General features: G+C 41.3%; 1 protein-coding gene across 1 annotated transcript; it reads right to left on the bottom strand.

Annotated features, from left to right (window-relative positions):
• On the bottom strand, positions 1 to 26,517 carry rbm41 (RNA binding motif protein 41). Its single transcript, XM_014123924.3, has 7 exons — positions 26,411 to 26,517; positions 19,790 to 19,906; positions 17,843 to 18,044; positions 17,134 to 17,338; positions 5,306 to 5,838; positions 3,287 to 3,434; positions 1 to 430 (listed from the first exon to the last, which is right to left on the bottom strand). Exons 1-7 carry the CDS (start codon positions 26,416 to 26,418, stop codon positions 216 to 218), a joined length of 1,428 nt encoding a protein of 475 aa, XP_013979399.3. The 5' UTR covers positions 26,419 to 26,517; the 3' UTR covers positions 1 to 215.

The following is a 26,517-nucleotide window of genomic DNA, read 5'->3' as shown; positions in this document are numbered from 1 at the left end:
AACAGAGAACAGATTTTTAATACTTCACATTCCAAACACAGCCTATGATCATACATAAAAAACACTAACATCCAGGACAAAAATACTAATTAATCCACGTTTATCGACCTTCACACAACAAACGTTACAAGGACCAGAAATGTCAAACCTCAGTCATTGAAGAGTTACATATGTGCTCAAAGGAGGAGAGTATGTGGTCGGTCTGTTTCTGTCTCTTATCTGTGTGTTGAAGTCCTGTTGTAGTATTTAGTGTTTGTAGTACTGGGGTTGGGTAGAGATGGTACACTACATTCTCTCATTTTCTCCTCGTCCTGTTCCGTTTTTGGTTTCTTCTCATCCCTCCGCTCTAGGCCAAACTCGATCACCAAAGGTTTCCCTAGCAACCGGTACCCGTTCACCATCTCCAAGGCTCTCTGGGACGTTTCGGTGTCTAGAAAATGGTATAACACTACAATATTAGTGATGGGGAAAATGAGAAATAAATCAATACAGTTACATAGGATGTTATTTTTGGACGATATAATATACAGTACCAGTCAAAAGTTTGGACACAACTACTCATTCAAGGGTTTTTCTTTATTTTTACTATTTTCTACATTGTAGAATAATAGTGAAGATGTCAAAACTATGGAATAACACATGGTAAACAAAAAGGTGTTAAACAAATGAAAATATATTTGAGATTCTTCAAATTAGCCACCCTTCGCCTTGATGACAGCTTTGCGCACTCTTGACATTCTCTCAACCAGCTTCACCTGGAATGCTTTTCCAACAGTCTTGAAGGAATTCCCACACATGCTGAGCACTTTTTTGCTGCTTTTCCTTCACTCTGCGGTCCAACTCATCCCAAACCATCTCAATTAGGTTGAGTGATTGTGGAAGCCCGGTCATTTGATGCAGCACTGCATCACTCTCCTTCTTGGTCAAATAGCCCTTACACAGCCTGGGGGTGTGTTGGGTCATTGTCCTGTGGATAAAACAAATGATAGTCCCACTAAGCCCAAACCAGATGGGATTGCATATTGCTGCAGAATGCTGTGGTAGCCATGCTGGTTAAGTGTGCAACGAATTCTAAATAAATCACTGACAGTGTCACCAGCAAAGCACCCCCACGCTTCACGGTGGGAACCACACATGCGGAGATCATCCGTTCACCTACTCTGCGTCTCACAAAGACACGGCAGTTGGAACCAAAAATCTCAAATTTAGACTGATCAGACCAAAGGACAGATTTCCACTGGTCTTCTTCGCAGCAATTCGACCATGAAGGCCTGATTAACGCAGTCTCCTCTTAACAGTTGATGTTGAGATGTGTCTGTTACTTGAACTCTGTGACGCATTTATTTGGGCTGCAATCTGAGGTACAGTTAACTCTAATGAACTTATCCTCTGCATTAGGAGGTAACTCTGGGCCTTCCTTTCCTGTGGCGGTCCTCATGAGAGCCAGTTTCATCATAGCGCTTGATGGTTTTTGCGACTGCACTTGAAGAAACTTTCAAAGTTCTTGAAATTTTCCAGATTAATTGACCTTCATGTCTTAAAGTAATGATGGACTGTCGTTTCTCTTTGCTTATTTGAGCCGTTCTTGCCATAATATGGACTTCGTATTTTACCAAAAAGGACTATCTTCTGTATACCACTTCTACCTTGTCACAACATAACTGTGACAAGCTCAAACGCATTAAGAAGGAAAGAAATCCCAAAAATTAACTTTTAACAAGGCAAACCTGTTAATTGAAATGCATTCCAGGTGACTACCTCATGAAGCTGGCTGAGAGAATGCCAAGAGTGTGCAAAGCTGTCAAGGCAAAGGGTGGCTACTTTGAAGAATATGAAATATAAATTATATTTTGATTTGTTTAACAATTTTTTGGCTACTAAATTATTCCATAAGTGCCATTTCATTAGTTTTGATGTCTTCACTATTATTCTACAGTGTAGAAAATAGTAAAAATAAAGAAAAACCCTGGAATGAGTAGGTATTCTGAAACTTTTGACTGGTACTGTATATAATGTATATGGTGAATTCTGAATACTTTCCGACCCCTTCCCCCACATTTTGTTACATTACAGCCCTATTCTAAAATTGATCAAATCTCTTTTTCCCCCAGATCCTCTCAAGATCTGTCATGTTGGATAGGTAGCATCGCTGCGCAGCTATTTTCAGGTCTCTCCACAGATGTTCGTTTGGGTTCAAGTCCGGGTTCTGGCTGGGCCACTCGAGGACATTCAGAGACTCTACCATAAAGGCCTGATTGGTGGAGTGCTGCAGAGATGGTTGTCCTCTGGAAAGTTATCCTGTCTCCACAGAGGAACTCTCGAGCTCTGTCTGTCCGAGTGACCATCGGGTTCTTGGTCACCTCCCTGACCGAGGCCCTTCTCCCCCGATTGCTCAGTTTTGCCAGGCGGCCAGCTCTAGGAAGAGTCTTGATGGCTCCAAACTTCCTCCATTTAAGAATGCTGGAGGCCACTGTGTTCTTGGGGACCTTCAATGCTGCACACATTTTTTGGTACCCTTCCCCAGATCTGTGCCTAGACACAATCCTGTCTCGGAGCTCTATGGACAATTCCTCCGACCTCACAGCTTGGTTTTTGCTCTGACATGCACTGTCAACTGTGGGACCTTATATAGACAGTGTGCCTTTCCAAATCATGTCCAATCAATTGAATTTACCACAGGTGAACTCCAAGTTGTAGAAACATCAAGGATGATCAATGGAAACAGGATGCACCAGCGCTCAATTTTGAGTCTCATAGCAAAGGGTCTGAATACATTTACATTTTAGTAATTTAGCAGACGCTCTTATCCAGAGCGACTTACAGTAGTGAATACATACATTTCATGCATTTTTTTAAAAAAATATTTGTTTTTGTACTGGCCCCCCATGGGAATCGAACCCACAACCCTGGCGTTGCACACACACCATGCTGGCGTTGCAAACACCATGCTCTACCAACTGAGCCAGATGGAATTTACTTATGTAAATAAAGTATTTCTGTTTTAAAAAAACCTGTATTCGCCTTGTCATTATGGGGCATTCTGTGTAGATTCATTATTACAGCACGTGTTACGTGCAATAAATACACATAGCAAGCACATTTGAATTGGTGTGTTGCTTAGAGATAGAGCGAGGGAGTGCGTGTGTGTATGAGCTCAGTTAGTCAGTCACCTTAAATACAGAGGAGTGTATGCATGCGTGTAATCTGAGCCTACAGGGAGAACTTGTGTGTGAGAGTAAACTCAGTCATCTGATAAAGTTTGAGTGTGTGCACACGTCAGTGTTACCTGAAAGTGTGATGAAGGCGTGTCCCTTCAGTCTGCCAGTGAGTAGTCGGTAGACTACCGGCTGGGTGATGTCACAATCAAACCTGGAGAATAGCGCCACCAGCTGGGCCACAGAGGCACGGGCACTCAGGTTCTTCACACACAGCACCTACGGACAACCACAGGGACCAGATAACAGCAAGGTGGTGTGGCAGATCTCAAAGCCATGAGACTGAACTCACAGTTAACAGTTTTTTCATTCTTAGTCTGTAATATGAGTAGCTTTTATATATATATATATATATATATATATATATATATATAATATATATATATGCACACTGCTCAAAAAAATAAAGGGAACACTTAAACAACACAATGTGACTCCAAGTCAATCACATTTCTGTGAAATCAAACAGTCCACTTAGGAAGCAACACTGATTGACAATACATTTCACATGCTGTTGTGCAAATGGAATAGACAACAGGTGGAAATTATAGGCAATTAGCAAGACACCCCCAATAAAGGAGTGGTTCTGCAGGTGGTGACCACAGACCACTTCTCAGTTCCTATGCTTCCTGGCTGATGTTTTGGTCACTTTTGAATGCTGGCGGTGCTTTCACTCTAGTGGTAGCATGAGACGGAGTCTACAACCCACAGAAGTGGCTCAGGTAGTGCAGCTCATCCAGGATGGCACATCAATGCGAGCTGTGGCAAGAAGGTTTGCTGTGTCTGTCAGCGTAGTGTCCAGAACATGGAGGCGCAACCAGGAGACAGGCCAGTACATCAGGAGACGTGGAGGAGGCCGTAGGAGGGCAACAACCCAGCAGCAGGACCGCTACCTCCGCCTTTGTGCAAGGAGGAGCAGGAGGACCACTGCCAGAGCCCTGCAAAATGACCTCCAGCAGGCCACAAATGTGCATGTGTCTGCTCAAACGGTCAGAAACAGACTCCATGAGGGTGGTATGAGGGCCCGACGTCCACAGGTGGGGGTTGTGCTTACAGCCCAACACCGTGCAGGGCGTTTGGCATTTGCCAGAGAACACCAAGACTGGCAAATTCGCCACTGGCGCCCTGTGCTCTTCACAGATGAAAGCAGGTTCACACTGAGCACATGTGACAGAGTCTGGAGATGCCGTGGAGAACGTTCTGCTGCCTGCAACATCCTCCAGCATGGCCGGTTTGGCGGTGGGTCAGTCATGGTGTGGGGTGGCATTTCTTTGGGGGGCCGCACAGCCCTCCATGTGCTCGCCAGAGGTAGCCTGACTGCCATTAGGTACCGAGATGAGATCCTCAGACCCCTTGTGAGACCATATGCTGGTGCGGTTGGCCCTGGGTTCCTCCTAATGCAAGACAATGCTAGACCTCATGTGGCTGGAGTGTGTCAGCAGTTCCTGCAAGAGGAAGGCATTGATGCCATGGACTGGCCCGCCCGTTCCCCAGACCTGAATCCAATTGAGCACATCTGGGACATCATGTCTCGCTCCATCCACCAACGCCACGTTGCACCACAGACTGTCCAGGAGTTGGCGGATGCTTTAGTCCAGGTCTGGGAGGAGATCCCTCAGGAGACCATCCGCCACCTCATCAGGAGCATGCCCAGGCGTTGTAGCGAGGTCATACAGGCAGGTGGAGGCCACACACACTACTGAGCCTCATTTTGACTTGTTTTAAGGACATTACATCAAAGTTGGATCAGCCTGTAGTGTGGTTTTCCACTTTAATTTTGAGTGCGACTCCAAATCCAGACCTCCATGGGTTGATAAATTGGATTTCCATTGATTATTTTTGTGTGATTGTTGTCAGCACATTCAACTATGTAAAGAAAAAAGTATTTAATAAGATTATTTCATTCATTCAGATCTAGGATGTGTTATTTTAGTGTTCCCTTTATTTTTGGAGCAGCACACACACACATCTCAGACATGTAACCGAGTCTGGTTAATTTCATTACAACAAGTGAGTGATACTCTTATCTCTCAGGGAAACACGGTTACTAAAACACAATTAGTTTGATGTTACGTTGAGGAAGGTTCTACCTTTGATGGTTTCCCTGGCTGGTAGTTGTGGAACCGTGGTATGCTCCGGATCCCTTCCTCTGTTTCGCGGTTCTGCTGAATCTCTTCCTCTGTAACCTCCTCTACCTCGCCCTGCACCAGCACCGGACCCCCAGGCCCCGCCTTTGCCGCACCACACAGACTACCAATTGGCTGGCTCACATTTATCTTCTTTGGAGCTGACAATTGCTTGTGTACAGGTCTGTCCTGATCTTGTGATTGGCCAGAAGTGTCCAGTGTAGCTGATTGGTCAGAGTCCTTTATCCCACTTCTCAATGGATCAGATTTAAGGTCAAGCTGGACTTGTGATTGGTCAGTGCTTTTCCATGAGCTCTGCGATTGCTCAAAGTCAGTTTGTGGTTCAGGCTGAGGTAGAGATGAGTGTCCTGTGGTTTTCAGCTCAGAGTTCTCTGATACAGACGTGTGTTTTCGCCTATCACTTAGGACATCTCTGTACAGGGAGTCCAGGGGGTTTGAGGAAGATGCCCCCTGCTGGTCAGCTTGTGTATCTTCCTCTAAGGGAAAGACCAAAATTGTGAGCACATAAGTGTTAATAGTCCATGACAGCTTGTAGCCAACTTTTTTTTTAAACATATTGGCCATTTAGCAGACACTCTTATCCAAAGAGGCAATTAGGGCTCAAGGGCACATCAAGTGCTAGGCTACCTGCCACCCTACTTACTTACTTACTAGGTAGTTACAGGGTAATTGCTTGCTGTCTGATTTCAAAATTGCCAATGACAAACAGGAAGATGGACAGCTGAATTCCTTTCATTTTATATTTTCAATACATGACAGTCACCAACAACCAGAGATGGGACCAAGTCACTATTATTCGAGTCACAAGCGAGTCTCAAGGTCCGAGTCTCAAGTCGAGTCCCAAGTAGAACGATACAAGTCGAGTCCAAGTTGCGCATTCTAAGAGTGAGTCAAGTTGGGTCACAAGTTTTTTCAAGTCATCTCAAGTCAAGAGAATTTACATGTTGCGTTTCTATTTTTGTTCAGTATAAGTACATACAGTGGGGTCTAAAATTGACACCCTTGATAAAGATGAGCAATAATGACTGTATAAAATAAATAATTTAAATAGTGAGCTATATTGTACGCTCAAAAACAGGGGGAAATGATATTGCTCTATACTAATACAATCAGAGAAAGAGATTTTGTTTAATGAGTAATAAAAAAGACAACTTTTAAAGTAGGGGTTATTGGTAATGTAGTCAAGTTTAGTATTTGATCCCATATTCCTAGCACGCAATGACTACATCCAGCTTGTGACTACAGACTTGTTGGAAGCATTTGCAGTTTGTTTTGCTTGTGTTTCAGATTATTTTGTGCCCTATAGAAATCAATGGTAAACAATGTATCGTGTAATTTTAGAGTCACTTTAATTGTAAATAAGAATATAATATGTTTCTAAACACTTCTACATTAATGTGGAGGCTACCGTGATTACAGATAATCCTGAATGAATCGTGAATAATGATTAATGAGAAAGTTAGAGGGTCAAACATCAAACCCCTAAGACATGCTAACTAACCTCACCATTACCAACAACAGGAGAGGTTCGCATATCTTGGGGGTATGATTTTTGACCCTCTAACTTTCCATCTCATCATGATTCATTGAGGATTATCTGTAAATTGTTAGACAAAATCTCTTACCAGTGTGCCACATCTCCTTTGCATAGAGTTGATCGGGCTGTTGATTGTGGCCTGTGAATGTTGTCTAACTCCTCATGTGGCCTCATGTTCAATGGCTGTGTGAAATTGCTGGATATTAGCGGGAACTGGAACACGCTGTCTTACACGTCAATCCCAACGTACCCCAAACATGCTCAATGGGTGACTGGTGACTATGCAGGCCATGGAAGAAGTGGGACATTTTCAGCTTCCAGGAATTGCGTACAGATTGTCGCGACAATAAGCCTCAGGATCTCGTTATGGTATCTCTGTGCATTAAAATTGTCATTGATAAAATGCAGTTGTGTTCATTGTCCGTAGCTTATGCCTGTCCATAACATAACCCTACCGCCACCATGGGGCACTCTTCACAACGTTGGCATCATCAAACCGCTCGCGATACAGTTGAAACCGGCATTCATCCATGAAGAGCACACTTCTCCAGCGTGCTAGTCATCGAATGTAAGAATTTGCCCACTGAAGTAGGTTACGATGCCGAACTGCAGTCAGATCAAGACCCTGGTAAAGACGACGAGCACGCAGATGAGCTTCCCGGAGACGGTTTCTGACAGTTTGTGCAGAAATTCTTTGGTTGTGTAAACTCACAATTTCATCAGTTGTCCGGGTTGCTGGTTTCAGACAATCCCTTCAGGTGGAGAAGCCGGATGTAGTGGTCCTGGGCTGGCGTGGTTGCACAGTCTGCGGTTGTGAGGCTCGTTGGATGTACTGCCAAATTTTCTAAAACAACATTGGAGGCAGCTTAACCTCTTGGGGCTAGGTGGGACGCTAGCGTGCCACCTGTGGTGCACTCCATCAACAGCAGGTGCATTTCAAGAGCGGCAAATTTGAATCCAAATAAATGTCAAAATTCAAATTTTTCAAAAATACAACTATGTTACACCATTTGAAAGATAAACATCTCCTTAATCTAACCACGTTTTACGATTTCAAAAAGGTTTTACGGCGAAAGCATAAATTTAGAGTATGTTAGGACAGTACATTTACAAGAGTTGTGTGTAATGTTTTGTCAAGTCAAAGACAGGGTCACCAAAACCATAAAACCAGCTAAAATGATACACTAACCTTTTACAATCTCCATCAGATGACACTCCTAGGACATTATGTTAGACAATGCATGCATTTTTAGTTCTATCAAGTTCATATTTATATACAAAAACAGCGTTTTACTATGGCATTGATGTTGAGGAAATCGTTTCCCTCCAATAACCGGCAGTCAAGTCAGCGTCACAAATTAAATAATTAAAATTAGAAAACATTGGTAAAATATTATATTGTCATTTAAAGAATTATAGATTTACATCTTTTGAACGCAATCAACTTGCCAGATTTAAAAATAACCTTACTGGGAAATCACACTTTGCAATAATCTGAGCACTGTGCCCAGAAAAATACGCGTTGCGATACAGACTAGACGTCATGTTGGGGAGATCTAAAATCGAAAATACTATGTAAATAATCCATTACCTTTGATTCTCTTCATCAGATGTCACTTCCAGGTATCACAGGTCCATAACGAATGTAGTTTTGTTCAAAAAAGCTCATCATTTATGTCCAAAAATCTCCGTCTCGTTAGCACATGATGTAAGCCAGCCGGACTTCTCGTCATGAACGAGGGGAAAAAATATATTTCCGTTCGTTCAAACATGTCAAACGTTGTATAGCATAAATCATTAGGGCCTTTTTTAACCAGAACATGAATAATATTCAAGGTGGACGAATGCATAGCCTTTTATAACGTATTGGAACGAGGGTACCCAACATGAAGTAGCGCGCCAGGTGTCTAATGGGACATCACCGTTCCATGGCTCTTGTTCGGTCAGATCTCCCTCCAGAAGACTCAAAACACTTTGTAAAGGCTGGTGACATCTAGTGGAAGCAATAGGAAGTGCCAAAATATTCCTAAACCCCTGTGTTTTTCAATGGGATAGGTTTAAAATCAATACAACACATCAGGTATCCACTTCCTGTCAGAAAATGTCTCAGGGTTTTGCCTGCCAAATGAGTTCTGTTATACTCACAGACACCATTCAAACAGTTTTGGAAACTTTAGAGTGTTTTCTATCCATATATAATAAGTATATGCATATTCTAGTTACTGGGTAGGATTAGTAACCAGATTAAATCGGGTACATTTTTTTTATCCAGACGTGCAAATGCTGCCCCCTAGACCCAACAGGTTAAGGTAGAGAAATTAACATTCAATTCTCTGGCAACAGCTCTGGTGGAGATTCCTGCAGTCAGCATGCCAATTGCATGCTCCCTCAAAACATGAGACATCTGTGACACAAAACTGCACATTTTAGAGTGGCCTTTTATTGCCCTGGCACAAGGTGCACCTGTGTAATGATCATGCTGTTTAATCAGCTTCTTGATATGGCACACCTGTAAGGTGGATGGATTATCTTAGCAAAGAAAAACAAATTCACTAACAGAGAGCATTTTTTTTTTTTATTCTCCAAAGCTCAGTTGTCCTGAGTCAGCAGCGGCTCTCTATCCACCAGATGTGTAGCAAACTCACTAAAAGTGGCAATAAGAAAGCCTCTTGAAAAAGCCAAACCTTGACCCAGAAAATATAAAAAAAACGATCAGCCTATATCGAATCTTCTATTCCTCTCAACATTTTTAGAAAAAGCTGTTGCACAGCAACTCACTGCCTTCCTTAAGACAAACAATGCATACAAAACACTTCGGTCTGGTTTAAGACCCCATCATAGCACTGAGACAGCACTGGTGAAGGTGGTAAATTACCTTTTAATGGCTTCAGACCAAGGCTCTGCATTTGTCCTCGTGCTCCTAGACCTTAGTGCTGCATTTGATACCATCAATCACCACATTCTTTTGGAGAAATTGGAAACACACGGAAAGATATCAGTTTGTCTCTGTGGATGGTTTGTCCTCTGACAAATCAACTGTAAATGTCGGTGTTACTCAAGGTTCCGTTTTAGGATCACTATTGTTTTCACTATATATTTTACCTCTTGATGTCTTTCGGAAAAATAATGTTAACTTTCACTGCTATGCGGACGATACACAGATGTACATTTCGATGAAACATGGTGAAGACGCCAAAATTGCCCTCCCTGCAAGCCTGTTTCTCTGACATAAGGAAATGGATGGCAGATTTTTTAAAACTCGGACAAAACAGAGACGCTAGTTCAAGGTCCCAAGAAACAAAGATCTTCTGTTGGATCTGACAATTAATCTTGATGGTTGTACAGTTGTCTCAAATAAAACTGTGAAGGACCCTGATCTCTCTTTTGACGAACATATCAAGACTGTTTCAAGGACAGCTTTTTTCTATTTACGTAACATTGCAAAAATCTAAAACTTTCTATCCAAAAATGATAAAGAAAAATGTATCCATGCTTTTGTCAGTTCTAGATTAGACTACTGCAATGCTCTACTTTCCGGCTACCCGGATAAAGCACTAAATAACCTTCAGTTAGTGCTAAACACGGCTGCTAGAATCTTGACTAGAACCAAAACATTTGATCATATTACTCCAGTGCTAGCCTCTCTACACTGGCTTCCTGTTGAGGGCTGATTGAGGCTTTCCTGTTAACCTACAAAGCAATGCTCATACCCATCTTTCCAATTTGGTCCCGCCGTATATACCTACAAGTACACTACGGTCACAAGACGCAGGCCTCCTTATTGTCCCTAAAATTTCTTAGCAAACAGCTGGAGGCAGGGCTTTCTCCTATAGAGCTACATTTTTATGGAATGGTCTGCCTATCCATGTGAGAGACGCAGTCTCGGTCTCGACCTTTAAGTCTTTATTGAAGACTCATCTCTTCAGTAGGTCCTATGATTGAGTGTAGTCTGGCGCAGGGGTGTGAAGGTGAACGGAAAGGCACTGGAGCAACGAACTGCCCTTGCTGTCTCCGCCTGGCCGGTTCCCCTCGCTCCACTGGGATTCTCTGCCTCTAACCCTATTACAGGGGCTGAGTCACTGGCTTACTGGTTCTCTTCCATGCCGTCCCTAGGATGGGTGTGTCACTTGAGTGGGTTGAATCACTGACATGATCTTCCTGTCGGGGTTGGCGCCCCCTCAGGTTCGTGCTGTGGGGGAGATCTTTGTGGGCTATACTCGGCCTTGTCTCAAGGTAGTAAGTTTGTGGTTTGAAAATATCCCTCTAGTGGTGTGGGGCTGTGCTTTGGCAAAGTGGGTGGGATTATATCCTGCCTGGTTGGCCCTGTCCGGGGGTATTGTCGGACGAGGCCACAGTGTCTCCCGACCCCTCCTGTCTCAGCCTCCAGTATTTATGCTGCAATAGTTTGTGTCGGGGGGCTAGGGTCAGTCTTATATCTGTAGTATTTCTCCTGTCTTATCCTGTGTCCTGTATGAATTTAAGTATGCTCACTGTTCACTGGACGTGCTACCTTGTCCCGGACCTGCTGTTTTCAACTCGCTCTCTCTACAGCACCTGCTGTCTCTAACTCTGAATGATCGGCTATGAAAAGCCAACTGACATTTACTCCTGAGGTGCTGACCTGTTGCACCATCTATAACCACTGTGATTATTATTATTTGACCCTGCTGGTCATCTATGAATGTTTGAACATCTTGGCCATGTATTGTTATAAGCTCCACCCGGCACAGCCAGAAGAGGACTGGCCACCCCTCATAGCCTGGTTCCTCTCTCGGTTTCTTCCTAGGTTCCGGCCTTTCTAGGGAGTTTTTCCTAGCCACCATGCTTCTACACCTGCATTGATTGCTGTTTTGGGTTTTAGGCTGGGTTTCTGTACAGCACTTTGTGACATCGGCTGAACTAAAAAGGGCTTTATAAATACATTTGATTGATTGGATGTAAACACATTTGTGTACACATGGAACATTTCTGGGATCTCAGCTCATGAAATATGGGACCAATACTTTACATGTTGCGTTTATATTTTTGTTCAGTATATATATATAGATGTATGCTATATCGTTTATGTGGCTATTACATTGTACTTCACTGTTCATTGTGTCGTTGTAGCCCTGTACTGAAGATGGCTGCACTATGCTTTGTAGTACATGGCACCCCTTTGATCTCTAATTAGTGGAGTCACGTTGTATGATGCTGTATTGTCTTGTATAAAATTAAGCCATGTTATTATTACATGCATATTGTTTATGGTGAATTACAGATTGTATTATGTATATCTGTCATTCACTATCGTATATTTATTTATCTTTACTTGCAGACCACACACACACTCTCTCTCGGCTATTTACAAGCTATCAAAGCCTTAAAGTGCACTAGCCCATGTACTACATAGTACAGGCACAGCACAATGTATGAATATTCAGCATTATTAACCTCTCTTGGGTAGGGGGCAGTATTTTCACGGCCGGATGAAAAACGTACCAAAATTAAAAACGGCCTACTACTCGGGCCCAGGAACTAGAATATGCATATTATTAGTAGATTTGGATAGAAAACACTCTCAAACAGTTTCTAAAAATGTTTGAATGATGTCTGAGTATAACAGAACTCATATGGCAGGCAAAAACCTGAGAAAAATCCAACCAGGAAGTGGGAAATCTGGTTCTTGTAGTCTTTTCAAGTCATTGCCTATCTAACGCACTGTGACTTAGGGTTCATTTTGCACTTCCTAAGGCTTCCACTAGATATCAACAGTCTTTACAACCTAGTTTCAGGCTTTTGCAGTGAACAGAGAGCGAACAAGAAGACCGGGAAGTTGGTGACTCAGAAAATGACGTGAGTTTTGTGGCGCGCGTTCACATGATGAGGTAGCTGTGTTCCAAAACGGTTTTCAAGACATTGGAATCGTCCGGTTGGAATATTATTGAAGTTTTATGTTAAAAAGGCACTAAAGATTGATGCTATACGTTTGACATGTTTCAACGAACGTAAATATAACTATTTTTTTTACTTTTCATTGCGAAATTTTGGGCGCACTTCCTACATTTGGAGTAGCTTATTGAACGCGCAAACAACAAGGAGGTATATGGACATAAATTATGGACTTTATCGAACAAAACATTTATTGTGGACCTGGGATTCCTGGAAGTGCCTTCTGATGAAGATCAAAGATAAGTTAATATTTATAATGCTATTTATGATTTTAGATGACTCCAAAATGGCGGGTATCTGTATTGCCTGCTGTATGTTTGAGCGCCGTACTCAGATTATTGCAAAGTGTGCTTTCCTCGTGAAGCTTTTTTGAAATCTTTCATAGCGTTTGCATAAAGGAGATGTTTATCTATAATTCTTTGAATAACAGTTTAATATTTTATCAACGTTTATGATGAGTATTTTTGTAAATTGTGGTGCTGATTCACCAGCAGTATTGGAGGCAAAATATTTTCTGAACATCACGCGCCAATGTAAAATGCTGTTTTTGGATATAAATATGAACTTTATCGAACAAAACATACATGTTTTGTCTAACATTGAGTCCTAGGAGGGTCATCTGATGAAGATCGTCAAAGGTTAGTGAATATTTTAGCTGAATTTCTGCTTTTTGTGACCCCTCTCCTGCTTGGAAAATGGCTGTGTGGTTTTTCTTGTGTTGTCCCTGTCCTAACATAATCTAACTTTATGCTTTCGCCGTAAAGCCTTTTTGAAATCGGACAATGTGGTTACATTAAGGAGAAGTGTATCTTTACAATGATGTAAAATAGTCGTATGTTTGAGAACTTTGAATTATGACATTTTGTTGTTTTGAATTTGGCGCTCTGATTTTTCACTGGCTGTTGAATAGTGTGAACCGTGGGTGGGACGCTAGCGTCCCACCTGCCCAAGAGAGGTTAAACCACCGTAATCCTCTGTCTTGTCATCTGTGACCTTAGCACACAGGAGCGTACACAAAGTAAAACAAAACTTAAAGAATATACAGTCCACCAAGTCCTCATTTACACTAACAGGAGCTCAAACCGGTACACATAAGCAGTTGGCCCCTCCAAGGACCATATAATTATCCAAATGGCAATTACAACCAATAAACTGGTTCAACAATGTAAAAGGCAATTTCCACATCCATTGTTACATTCATCTTAAATCAGACTTAATGATTATTAGCCTAATGATATTTCATCACCATTCATCTATGGAACAATCATTTTCTCTTATTCAACGTACTGACTCCAAAGCGTGGTGCGCAGCCCACGTAGCCTATTTCTATGGGCACGGAGGTGTGCACAATCCTTTACGCAAAACCAGAATGATACAGACACACGGAACTCTGACATAACCCAGGAAATATGAACAAACCATACATTGAATTAAATAAACAGAACTTATACCTCATCAGTCTTGTGAACGTTCATGTGCATAATAAACATTGCTCCCACTCAGAGGGTAAGAAATGGTAAATGAAAATGTATTGTATCAAACATGAAACAACAAACGATATGGAGATGGAATGATGAAACGGTAACAATTGTGGGATTAGATGGAATACAGATTTTCCACATATGCATTTAAACGTGTGAAAGTAACAGTAAACATTTCAACAAGAGAACAAAGCTCTCTCCAGTGGCGGGAGTTTGGAGAGCACAAGTGGAGATGGTGCGTCTTCGCCACTGTAGGCTAATAATTCATTTTAACAACTAATTACAAATGCAAGTTTCAAAAGTGAATTATCAATTTCAAGAAATGTTGACATACCAAAAGACCAGTAGGCCTAAAAACTAAGCTAGTCGTTTTTGCTTGATGCCCAATTGCAAGTGAGCTTACAAACAAGTAATATTCTTGATCACTCCAAATTTTTTGGAGCTGCATATTTATTTATTTATTTACTGTTGATTGACAGTTTGCTGTTCCAATCAAAGGGCCGAGTGCACATTTTTTTCCAAGGGAAATGCTGCATTTTTATAGTTTACTTCGCTACTTGAGTCATCTCTCTCCGCTCTCTCTCTCTATTGCGCTTTCCACATAGACCTAGCCCCGCCCCATCACTCAAGGAGCGCATTTGTCGTTCCTCGACCATGAGACACTTGCGTTCAGTCTGCATGGTCAATACAGCACATACAACAATACTGAAGACAACGATGCTGTTTTCACTTTGTTTCTCAATATAAATCCACTAGCGTTCTATAATTACACTATTAGTTTGTGTTTCTTACATCTGCAAATAGCTAGTGTCATAACAGTCCTGTGAGGATCACAATGGGACAGATCAGCTTGACAATGATTGACAATAACCAGACCTTCTCTCACCCATAGAAGAGGGGAGGAGGGAACTGGGCCGTTTGACAGTTCACACCTTGTTGTAAATTACAGGAGAAGGGGGCTCTTTCTTCCCCTCCAGTAAAATCCACCAAGGAATGGTCTTTGTTAACAGACTTTTTCCCGCCGAGTCTCTAACACAGTCAAAAGTGGATACTGGAACAATATTTCTATCATTAGAATGTGGGGAAGGGTCAGTGTGGAGCTATAGAAAACTAATTTCATATTGGTTTTTATTTTGTGAGGGCATTAAAAATGGTATGGACGAAATACTGTAACTTGGAAAGTATACCCCCTTTATCTGTCAAGTTTCCATCCAATACGTTGTGCATATAATATGAACAAATATTTTTGTTAAGATATGAATGTGATTTTAGGAGTCATAAGAGATAACTTGCTATCATATACCTTTGCGCAGTAAGTAGCCGTGCCCCGAGTGAGGTCAGAGAGCGTGTCAGACTGACGGAACCATCCCCTTCGGAGCATAAAAGGATTGCCAACAGAGATTAACATTAGACCAAGAAACGTGAGGCGGGAGCTACACATTTGAAATGGTTGGAACTTTGAACCTCAACTCGAAGTGAAAAAACCCTCACCTTCATTTAGACCAGAACATTGCCAGATTGCAGCTGTGCGTGTAAAGTGGTCTGAGCCCTGAACCCTGAATAATCAACACGAGGTGTAGGCGAGAAGCTCTCCTCCCAGACAATCACTGGTACATCTAATTAGCTGTCTTAAGTCAGATATCGAGAAAAGCGAATCTAAGGGGGACCATCCTACTACGAGTGTCAAATCACCGTATTCTCCTACCATCATCACCAATGGGAACCGTCAACATGGCTGGTTATCTTCCAGAGTGAACAACAGTAGGAGAGACGGTCCGGACCCTTTCGGACAATCAGAGCCTTACAAGCTGAAAGGCCAAACCACATCCTTCCTAAGGCGGCCTGGTGCCGACAGAGATAAAAGGCGAACAAAGGCACTCACACGTAAATACATTCATGGTTTCTTATTCCAAACGGGCGGTGGTTCGTGTGCAAAGTACATGATAATTGTGAGAATAGTTCTGAAATGTGTCAAAAATAAATGTCCCTTTTCCCTCTCCCCCACCCCTCTTTATTTTCGGTGTGACAAGCCGCCATATTCGTCAGTCCACGAGGGACTGTTGTCTCATGTAAAGGGTGTATGTTTATTATGTGCTATTATTTAGTTAACTAGTAAATAAATAATTAAACCAATGTGTAGTACTGAATCATGAGTAAGACTGGGGCGTTTGCAGATCCAAGGTGGTTACGGCTGTTCAGAACGATAATATGATACAAGGTAATGATTAATAAGTTGACTGTTATATATATATATATCTTCTAGAGTTTCATTCAGGAGATGGTAACTTAACAACCTCTACCGTGTTGCCCCAGATCCTAATGAGTTCATTGTTACATGATTCATTTAAATTGGGTAACAAACATAGTTAGTTGGTTAAATAAATAACAGTCATCAGATTAATGAAGGTAAAGTCACAACACTAGTTTGTCTTTTCTTAGCAAGTTGTGCCTACATCTTGTTAGCCGCTAATTGTTAGCCTGTAATGCTAATCGATAGCTAATAAATGTACTGAGTCAATGCGAACATAATTAGCTATAAAGCCAGGTAATACCAGTGATGGTGTACACTTAAATCAGCATGTTGTTTGTGCAGCAAAATCAAAGAGGAAGACGCGAAGCAAGAATATGTTAGCCACATGAAGTAGCTAAGAGAAAACATTCAAATGCAGCCAAAGATTATAAGGTCCCCTAGGAAACACTTATCAACACTTTGGTTCCAACCCAGTCACAATAACTCCCCTCTGCATTTTCATTAGTTATGTTAAACAACACTGTATTAAAAGTGCCCACTATTATTTTTGGTGTTAGTTGAATCATCCCACCTTGATGATAGAGTGCAGTGAGGAAGCCCAGGCGGTCGTTGCCCTGGAACAGGGCCTTCTCTATCTCCATCTCTCTGCGGGACAGGGGTAGGCTGGCTGAGAAGCGCTGTGGGCGGGAAATGAGCTCTGACCTGGCATCCATCTTGTCCTGGATCACCAGAAGACGCTGCTGCCGCGCCCCGGGGGCCACACACACCCCATGACCCTGTAGGGCAGAACACACAACATGGCTGCCTGTAGAAAACACACCATAGCCCTGAACCACCACCCACGTACCTGCCTGCTTGACCATGTTGTTTGAAGTCAAGAGATTTTCTCAATGAGACTAAGCAATATAAATAAAGGTTGAATAATAATAGAATCCTTTCCTCAGTAAGTATTGAAGTAAATAGAGTTGAGGTAAGTTCATCCCTCATCTCTTACAGTTTGGATGGATGCCTGAGTTACCACAGAGACCCATGGTAGGTCAAACAATCAATATCTATATCAGGCTACACCACCAGGAGGTTTTGGCGTCTGAAAAAACTCACAGTTGACATTATTACAATCTGGTTGTACTGACATCATTTCAACCAGTTTTGCACACTGGAAAGCAACAACCACCTGCTCTTCGATATTATTACCTACTTTTCTCAACAGGATGTAGGTGTCCAATAACTGTACCGTCTCTTGTTATATAATATCAATGATATATCTAAATAACATTCACCTTCTCAGTGTTCTCTGGCTGGTCTCTTTTGAGCCACAGTTCTACCTCCATGTCTGTGAGCCCCAGCTCCCTGAGACTGGCCAGCTCACTCTCCCCGTCCTGTAGAGCCTGGAACTGGGATAGACTCCTCACCCCGGCAGCCTGCTCCCCAAACGGCTTGTACAGCGCAGCAGGGGCAAAACACTTCCTCTTGGCAACACATCTGAGACAACACATGAGAGATCTCTACGTCCATGTCTCTCTGAATGTGGTCTGAATGAGAGGTTTGAGTCATTCTCTAAGTAGATAATAAGATTTAATTTCGGGAGCAGCAATTCTTAATCATTTAGTTCTCATGCATTGATCATTTCAGGGTTAACATGCAGTAATGTAGCCTAAATTAAGTGTAGGCCTATTATTTTGCTCAATCGCGTATAGGGAACTCCCATAAGCCCGCAAAAGTTGTGAAATATAAACACGAGTCTCACATCCTTTTGAAATTATAGATTGCTATTATTTTCTATCGGCAGGCGATCATGATTAAGATACTCCCAATTTAACACCAGACGCTCGTTAACAAAGCGAAGGGAGGGTATAGAAAAAAATAAACATGGATCAAAAAAGTGACTTTTTCAAATCATTGCAGAGGTTCATCGAGATCAGATTTTTTTATTTCTTTACTTTATCGGAAAGAACAGATACAACAGTTTTGAAAGCACAGTCACTTTGGGCTCTGTTTGAAAATATAACTTTTTGTTATATGACAGCGGTTCCACACGTTCCCATGAGACACTGAAGTTGTGGCAAAAATAATTTTTTTATATTTTATTCTATTATATTCTTTCTATAAAACATATGTTTGTTGACTGTGCTTACGGCAGGGGAATGTAAAGTTCTCTTGTCTGTTTAATGAACAAACTAACAAACTTGATTTTATTTCATAGGCTGCGCAGAGAAGTAACAAACTCAATATGCTATTCTTCTGAAAATACATTGTATTAGTCTTATGTTTTCTAAGGGCCTGCCTCAACGAATTAATAACAGATTTTTGTGATGGTGTATATTCAATGGATTTATTCAAATAAACGCCTACCCACATCTTCACAGCTCTACTCCAGCTCTATCACCGGTGCTGGCATGTGCACGGGAGGTATAATAGGCTTATAATGGCAAAAAGGTGGTAAAAATGGGCTGGTTTGAAAGGTAGTCATAGCAATATTACCTCATTGTCTTTTACAGGCGACATACCATAAATCCTATGTGAAAAGTGAACTGTCAGTCCTGACCTAGGGTGTAATAAAATATGTAAATAGTGTGGCTGTTGCAACTTGCTATTGTAATGCTGTATAAGAAAAGAAACAGTATGATGAGGTGAGTTTCCCCTTTACTATGTAAAGTGCTTTCAGCTTTCAGTTGGAAGAAACACTCTATAAATCCAATCTAGGCTACGTCACAGTGCCAGCTGTGCCACTAGAGATTCTGGGTTCGAGTCAAGGCTCTGTCGCAGCCGGCCACGACCGGGAGACTCATGGGGCAGCGCACAATTGGCCCAGCGTCGTCCGGGTTAGGTTGGGAGGGATATTCCTGTCCCATCGCGCACTAGCGACTCCTGTGGCGGGCCGGGCGCAGTGCATGCTGACACGGTTGCCAGGTGTACGGTGTTTCCTCCAACACATTGGTGCGGCTGGCTTCCGGGTTAAGCGGGCATTGTGTCAAGAAGCAGTGCAGCTTGGCTGGGTTGTGTTTCGGAGGGCGCACGGCTCTCGACCTTTGCCTCTCGAGTCCGTACGGGAGTTGTAGCGATGGGACAGGACTGTAACTACCAATTGGATACCACAAAATTGAGGAGAAATGGGGGTGTAAAAAAAGTTATATATTATTATTAGAATTAGGTAGAAGTGTAGGTTATTGTATCTGAACTGTGTGGTAAAAGCTATTGTAATTCTGTGTGTGTGTAGAGAGGCTCACCTGTCTATGTTGACGTCTGTGTCTAACTGCTGTAGGAGGAGACTGTGGAGCTGTCTCTGTCCCTCTGTCTCCTGTTCCTCCAAGACTGGGCCGTCCTCACACGCATGACGGGTCATACTGTAACACACACAGGGTCAAAAAGTATACACGTTGGTCTCATACACATACAGCACAACTGTCGTTAGCAACCGATTATTGGGCAAACCCGTTAAACCAAAAACGTGCTGTGGTTTATTTAAGTACAATACCATTGGATATTAATGTTGAAAGTTTGATTTATATTCCTATAATTTAAGTTGAAAATTATGCTGTCTCTGCTTCCAGTTGACAAGACATTTTGATAAATATCCCAATGTCAAAACAGTTAACGTGCCAAAATCAATAACCAATATGCAGAAACAGTTTGTGATATTGAAAACCTTAAGATAAAATGTACCATCTACACATACAGTGACTTGAGAAAGTATTCATACCCCTTGACTTTTTCCACATTTTGTTGTCTACCAGCCTGAATTTAAAATGGATTAAATTGAGATTGTGTCACTGGCCTACACACACACACACACACACAACCCCATAATGGCAAAGTGAAGTTATGTTTTTAGAAATGTAGCATTCAATAAGTCAATAAGCATTCAACCCCTTTGTTATGGCGAGCCTAAATAAGTTCAGGTGTAGAAATGTGCATAGCAAGTCACATAATAAGTTGCATGTTTAACATGATTTTTGTACCCCACACATAATTATAAGGTCCCTCAGTCGAGCAGTGAATTTCAAACACAGATTCAATCACAAAGACCTGGGAGGTTTTCCAATGCCCAGCAAAAAAGGGCACCAATTGGTAAACATAAAAAAGCAGACATTGAATACCCCTTTGAGCATGGTGAAGTTATTACACTTTGGATGGTGTATCAATAGACCCAGTCAGTACAAAGATACAGGTGTCCTTCCTAACTCAGTTGCCGGAGAGGAAGGAAACCGCTCAGCGATTTCACCATGAGGCCAATGGTGATTTTAATGACAGAGTGAAAAGATGGAAGCCTGTACAGAATAAAACATTTCTAAACATGCATCCTGTTTGAAATATGGCACTGAAGTAAAACCACAAAAAAAATGTGGCAAAGAAATGAACTTTATGTCCTGAATACAAAGTGTTATGTTTGGGGGCAAATCCAACACAACACATCAGAGTACCACTCTTCATATTTTCAAGTATGGTGGTGGCGGCATCATGTTATGGGTCTGCTTGTCATCGGCATAACAAATGGAATAGAGCTAAGCACAGGCAAAATCCTAGAAAACCTGGCTCAGTCTGCTTTCCAACAGACAATGGAAAACAAATTCCCCTTTCAGCAGGACAATAACCTAAAACACAAGGGCAAATATACACTGGAGTTGCTTACCAAGACGACATTGAATGCTCCGGAGTGGCCTTGTTACAATTTTTACTTAAATTGGCTTGAAAATGTCTGTTTAACAATGACAACTTGACAAAGCTTGAATAATTTTTTTAAGACTCATTTGCAAATATTGTGCAATCCAGGTACGCAAAGCTCTTACAGACTTACCCAGAAAGACTCACAGCTGTAATTGCTGCCAAAGGTGATTCTAACATGTTTTTTATTTTTACCTTTATTTAACTAGGCAAGTCAGTTCAGAACAAATTCTTATTTTCAATGACGGCCTAGGAACAGTGGGTTAACTGCCTGTTCAGGGGCAGAGCGACAGATTTGTACCTTGTCAGCTCGGGGATTTGAACTTGCAACCTTTCGGTTACTAGTCCAACACTCTGAATACTTATGTAAATTAGATTTCTCCATTTGATTTTCAATAAATTTGCTAAAATGTAAAAACCAAACATGTTTTCACTGTCATTATGGGGTAATTTTTTGTAGACGGTTGAAAAAAATTAAGATTTGACACGGCCGGATAAAAAACGTACCCGATTTAATCTGGTTACTACTCCTGCCCAGTAACTAGAATATGCATATAATTATTGGCTTTGGATAGAAAACACCCTAAAGTTTCTAAAACTGTTTGAGTGGTGTCTGAGTATAACAGAACTCAAATGGCAGGCCAAAACCTGAGAAGATTCCATGCAGGAAGTGGTGTTTCATCTTGGCTCTTTTTATTGAAGACTGAGGATCTTTGCTCTAACGTGACACTTCCTACGGCTCCCATAGGCTCTCAGAGTCCGGGAAAAAGCTGAACGATATCGAGGCAGCCTCTGGCTGAAACACATTATCGCTTTTGGCAAGTGGCCGATCAGAGTACTATGGGCTTAGGCGCGTGCCCAAGTCGACCCCATGCTTTATTTTCTTTCGTCTGTTTACCTAAACGCAGATTCCCGGTCGGAATATTATCGCTTTATGAGAAAAATGGCATAAAAAATTAATTTAAACAGCGGTTGACATGCTTCGAAGTACGGTAATGGAATATTTAGATTTTTTTTGTCACGAATTGCGCCATGCTCGTCACCCTTATTTACCCTTTCGGATAGTGTCTTGAACGCACGAACAAAACGCCGCTGTTTGGATATAACTATGGATTATTTTGAACCAAACCAACATTTGTTATTGAAGTAGAAGTCCTGGGAGTGCATTCTGACGAAGACAGCAAAGGTAATAACATTTTTCTTATAGTAAATCTGACTTTGGTGAGTGCTAAACTTGCTGGGTGTCTAAATAGCTAGCCCTGTGATGCCGGGCTATCTACTGAGAATATTGCAAAATGTGCTTTCACCGAAAAGCTATTTTAAAATCGGACATATCGAGTGCATAGAGGAGTTCTGTATCTATAATTCTTAAAATAATTGTTATGCTTTTTGTGAACGTTTATCGTGAGTAATTTAGTAAATTCACCGGCAGTGTTCGGTAGGAATGCTAGTCACATGCTAGTCACATGCTAATGTAAAAAGCTGTTTTTTGATATAAATATGAACTTGATTGAACAAAACATGCATGTATTGTATAACATAATGTCCTAGGGTTGTCATCTGATGAAGATCAAAGGTTAGTGCTGCATTTAGCTGTGGTTTGGGTTTATGTGACAGTATATGCTAGCTTGAAAAATGGGTGTCTGATTATTTCTGGCTGGGTACTCTGCTGACATAATCTAATGTTTTGCTTTCGTTGTAAAGCCTTTTTGAAATCGGACAGTGTGGTTAGATCAACGAGAGTCTTGTCTTTAAAATGGTATAAAATAGTCATATGTTTGAAAAATTGAAGTTTTTGCATTTGAGGTTTTTGAATAACACGCCACGGGATTACACTGGCTGTTACGTAGGTGGGACGATTTGGTGCCACCTACCCTAGAGAGGTTAAGGTAATTGGGTGATGGTGTCCTGTAATCAGTGGGTGATTGTGCTGGTAGGTCAAAGTTCAATTAATTCATTGGGGTTGTGTATACCTACATTCAGCTATAGATCTCTCTGTTCAATATCACTTATCCTTCCATTTCTTGACCAGTTGTCTGGGACAGGGATGTTGTTTCGACGTGCCAATTTGTAAGGATGTTCTCTGCATTTGAGGCCATGAAACTGATCCGCAATATTCTTAACGTTGAGCAAGCTCAGAGTCCATATCATCAGATAAGACCTTGTTTGCCTCTGCTACTCTATCATAGCCTCTCTTTCACACAGGTACTTGTTCTTTTTTGTCAACGTACATCTTCAGTGTCATAAGTAAATGTGTTTATCCCTTGCTGCAGCTCAAATGGACTTCCCTTCTCTCACATCCTTGACTAGTCTCAAGAATCTCAAGTGGGGATAGTTCCCTGCTTGTTTAACATTTGTATGCAGGGGACATGATGTTCATATGCATGACATATTGCAAAAATACTATGCATTAAACTGACAAAATAGAATCAGTATTTGTATGGGGTATAGTGGCCATTGGCTCAACTTACCCAAAGGCAAACATTTACACTATATTTGCCCACACAGCTACAAGGAAACACTTTCATGCTAGGTTTAGGACCTCATATTGTAGCTTATAGAGACCCCAGCTGATGTAAAAAAAAATAATCTTAAAACGATGTACTTTGGTTAAGATATAAGCATCATGAAACCTATAAGTGTCACGCCCTGACCATAGAGAGCCCTCGGTTCTCTATGGTGTTTAGGTCAGAGCGTGACTAGGGGGGTGTTCTAGTCATTCATTTTCTATGTTGCTGGTTTGTATGGTTCCCAATTAGAGGCAGCTGGTAATCATTGCCTCTAATTGGGGATCATATTTAGGAAGCCCTTTCTCCCTCCTGCATTTGTGGGATATTGTTTTGAGTGAGTGCATGTAGCACTATGGTACTTCACGGTCGTCGTTTGTTTCCTGGTTTGTTTAAGTTTCACTAAAATAAAGATGTGGAACCCCAATCACGCTGCGCCTTGGTCCACTCTGTACGACGATCGTGACAATAAGACAAATTCACCTAACTTGCTTACCACTTTTTCCATGTGGTTTCCTTCTTCACCAGACTCCATGAAATGACAACCTCTTCCTAAATATTTGGTAAAATGTTTAATTGTGTGTATGGTTTCCTAGAAACAAGTGTGGCTCAATTCACCACACTCTGCCCTACTTGTATATACAGTACCAGTCAAATGTTTGGACACATACTCATTCAAGGGTTTTTCATAATTTTGACTATTTTGTACAATAAGTGACATCAAAACTATGAAATAACACATATGGAATCATGTAGTAAGGCAAAAGTATTAACATTTTTCTTTTTAGATTAAAAAGATTTTAGATTTTTCAAAGTAGCCACCCTTCGCCTTGACAGCTTTGCACACTTGGCATTCTCTAAACCAGCTTCACCTGGAATGCTTTTCCAACAGTCTTGAAGGAGTTCCCTCATATGCTGAGCACTTGTTGACTGCTTTTCCTTCACTGTGGTCCAATTCATCCAAAACCATCAACATGCGGAGATCATCCGTTCACCTACTCTGCGTCTCACAAAGACACAGTGGTTGGAACCAAAAATCTCAAATTTGAACTCAGACCAAAGATTTCCACCGGTCTAATGTCCATTGCTCGTGTTTTTTGGCCCAAGCAATGTCCTTTAGTAGTGGTTTCTTTGCAGCAATTCGACAAGGCCTGATTAACGAAGTCTCCTTTTAACAGTTGATGTTGAGATGTGTGTTACTTGAACTCTATGAAGCATTTATTTGGGTTGCAATTTCTGAGGCTGGTAACTGTAACTTATCCTCTGCAGCAGAGGAAACTCTGGGTCTTCCTTTCCTGTGGCGGTCCTCATGAGAGTCAGTTTCATCAAAGCGCTTGATGGTTTTTGCGACTGCACTTGAAGAAAGTTTCAACGTTTTTGAAATGTTCCGTATTGACTGACCTTCATGTCTTAAAGGAATGATGGACTGTTGTTTCTCTTTGCTTATTTGAGCTGTTCTTGCCATAATACGGACTTGGTCTTTTACCAAATAGGGCTATCTTCTGTATACCACCCCTGCCTTGTCACAACACATCTGAGTGGCTCAAATTAACTTTTAACAAGGGACACCTGTTAATTTAAATGCATTCCAGGTAACTACCTTATGAAGCTGGTTGAGAGAATGCCAAGAGTGTGCAAAGCTGAAATCAAGGCAAAGGGTGTCTACTTTGAAGAATCTCAAATATAAAATATATTTAGATTTGTTTAACACTTTTTTGGTTTCTACATGATTCCATGTGTTATTTCATAGTTCGGATGTCTTCACTAGTATTATACAATGTAGAAAATAGTTTAAGAAAATAAAAATAAAAAACCCTGGAATGAGAAGGTGTGTCGAAACGTTTGACTAATATATATATATATATATATTATTAACTACTATCTTATAAACTCCACAGCATCAAAAACCCTGGTGTTTTGACAAGTGGCAACAATTTACTCATATCGATTAGGAGGTAAATTACTTTGCAAGCTCTGTTGAAACTACCACAACTCAAAACCCACATGGAAACTGGAGTTTTTTTGTTTTTTTTACATCACTAGTTAGAGAACAACCTGCAGAAGAGTGTCAGCAGATTTTTGGAATGTTGCATTTTTAAAACGGGGGTCACCAACAGAATAACAAACGCAACACTATTTTGTAAATTACAGATATCGATTATCACGCTGAAATCAATAGTACGTCCAGCTAAAACTATCACAGCTCAAAAACCACACGGAATATGGGAATAATATGTACATCAATGGTTAGACGACAACTTGTAAAACACGCCTAGCTAGCTACATTTTGAATCAAGTGTGTCGCCAACGCAGTAAGTGTAAAGCAACTGTTTTTTGGTGAATGACTTTAATCGATATCACGTTGAAATCAATAGAATCGGGGTAAACGTTATGGGTGTATGCGCTATTTAAACTAACACTTTTGAAAGACCACACGGAATATGAGAATGCAACCGTGCAGCGCTCTAGACTAGAGCTTCCATAGAGCTTGTGCGGCAGTCTGACCCTTTGACGTCCCAACAATGATCACCTCTAACTAACTTTAGTACATCGCATTCCAGCTTCACATAATTCATTCGGTGACATACACGTATAGTTATTGGCTACAAGATTGCATGCATGTATATCATACAGTAAACTGTTGAAATGAATATAACCGTAGCATATAATGTTGTTTACCGTCGCATATTTCCGTGTTCTTCTGAGGTTTAATGGCAGACTACAACCTACTGGTGTATTGAGTACCACAGTAGGAGACATAATACCCATAAACCCTAGCGGTACAA

Source organism: Salmo salar, chromosome 10, assembly GCF_965601325.2.
Source record: "Salmo salar chromosome 10, fSalSal1, whole genome shotgun sequence".
Classification (NCBI taxonomy): Eukaryota; Metazoa; Chordata; class Actinopteri; order Salmoniformes; family Salmonidae; genus Salmo; species Salmo salar.
This window is presented reverse-complemented; position numbering and strand designations above follow the sequence as displayed.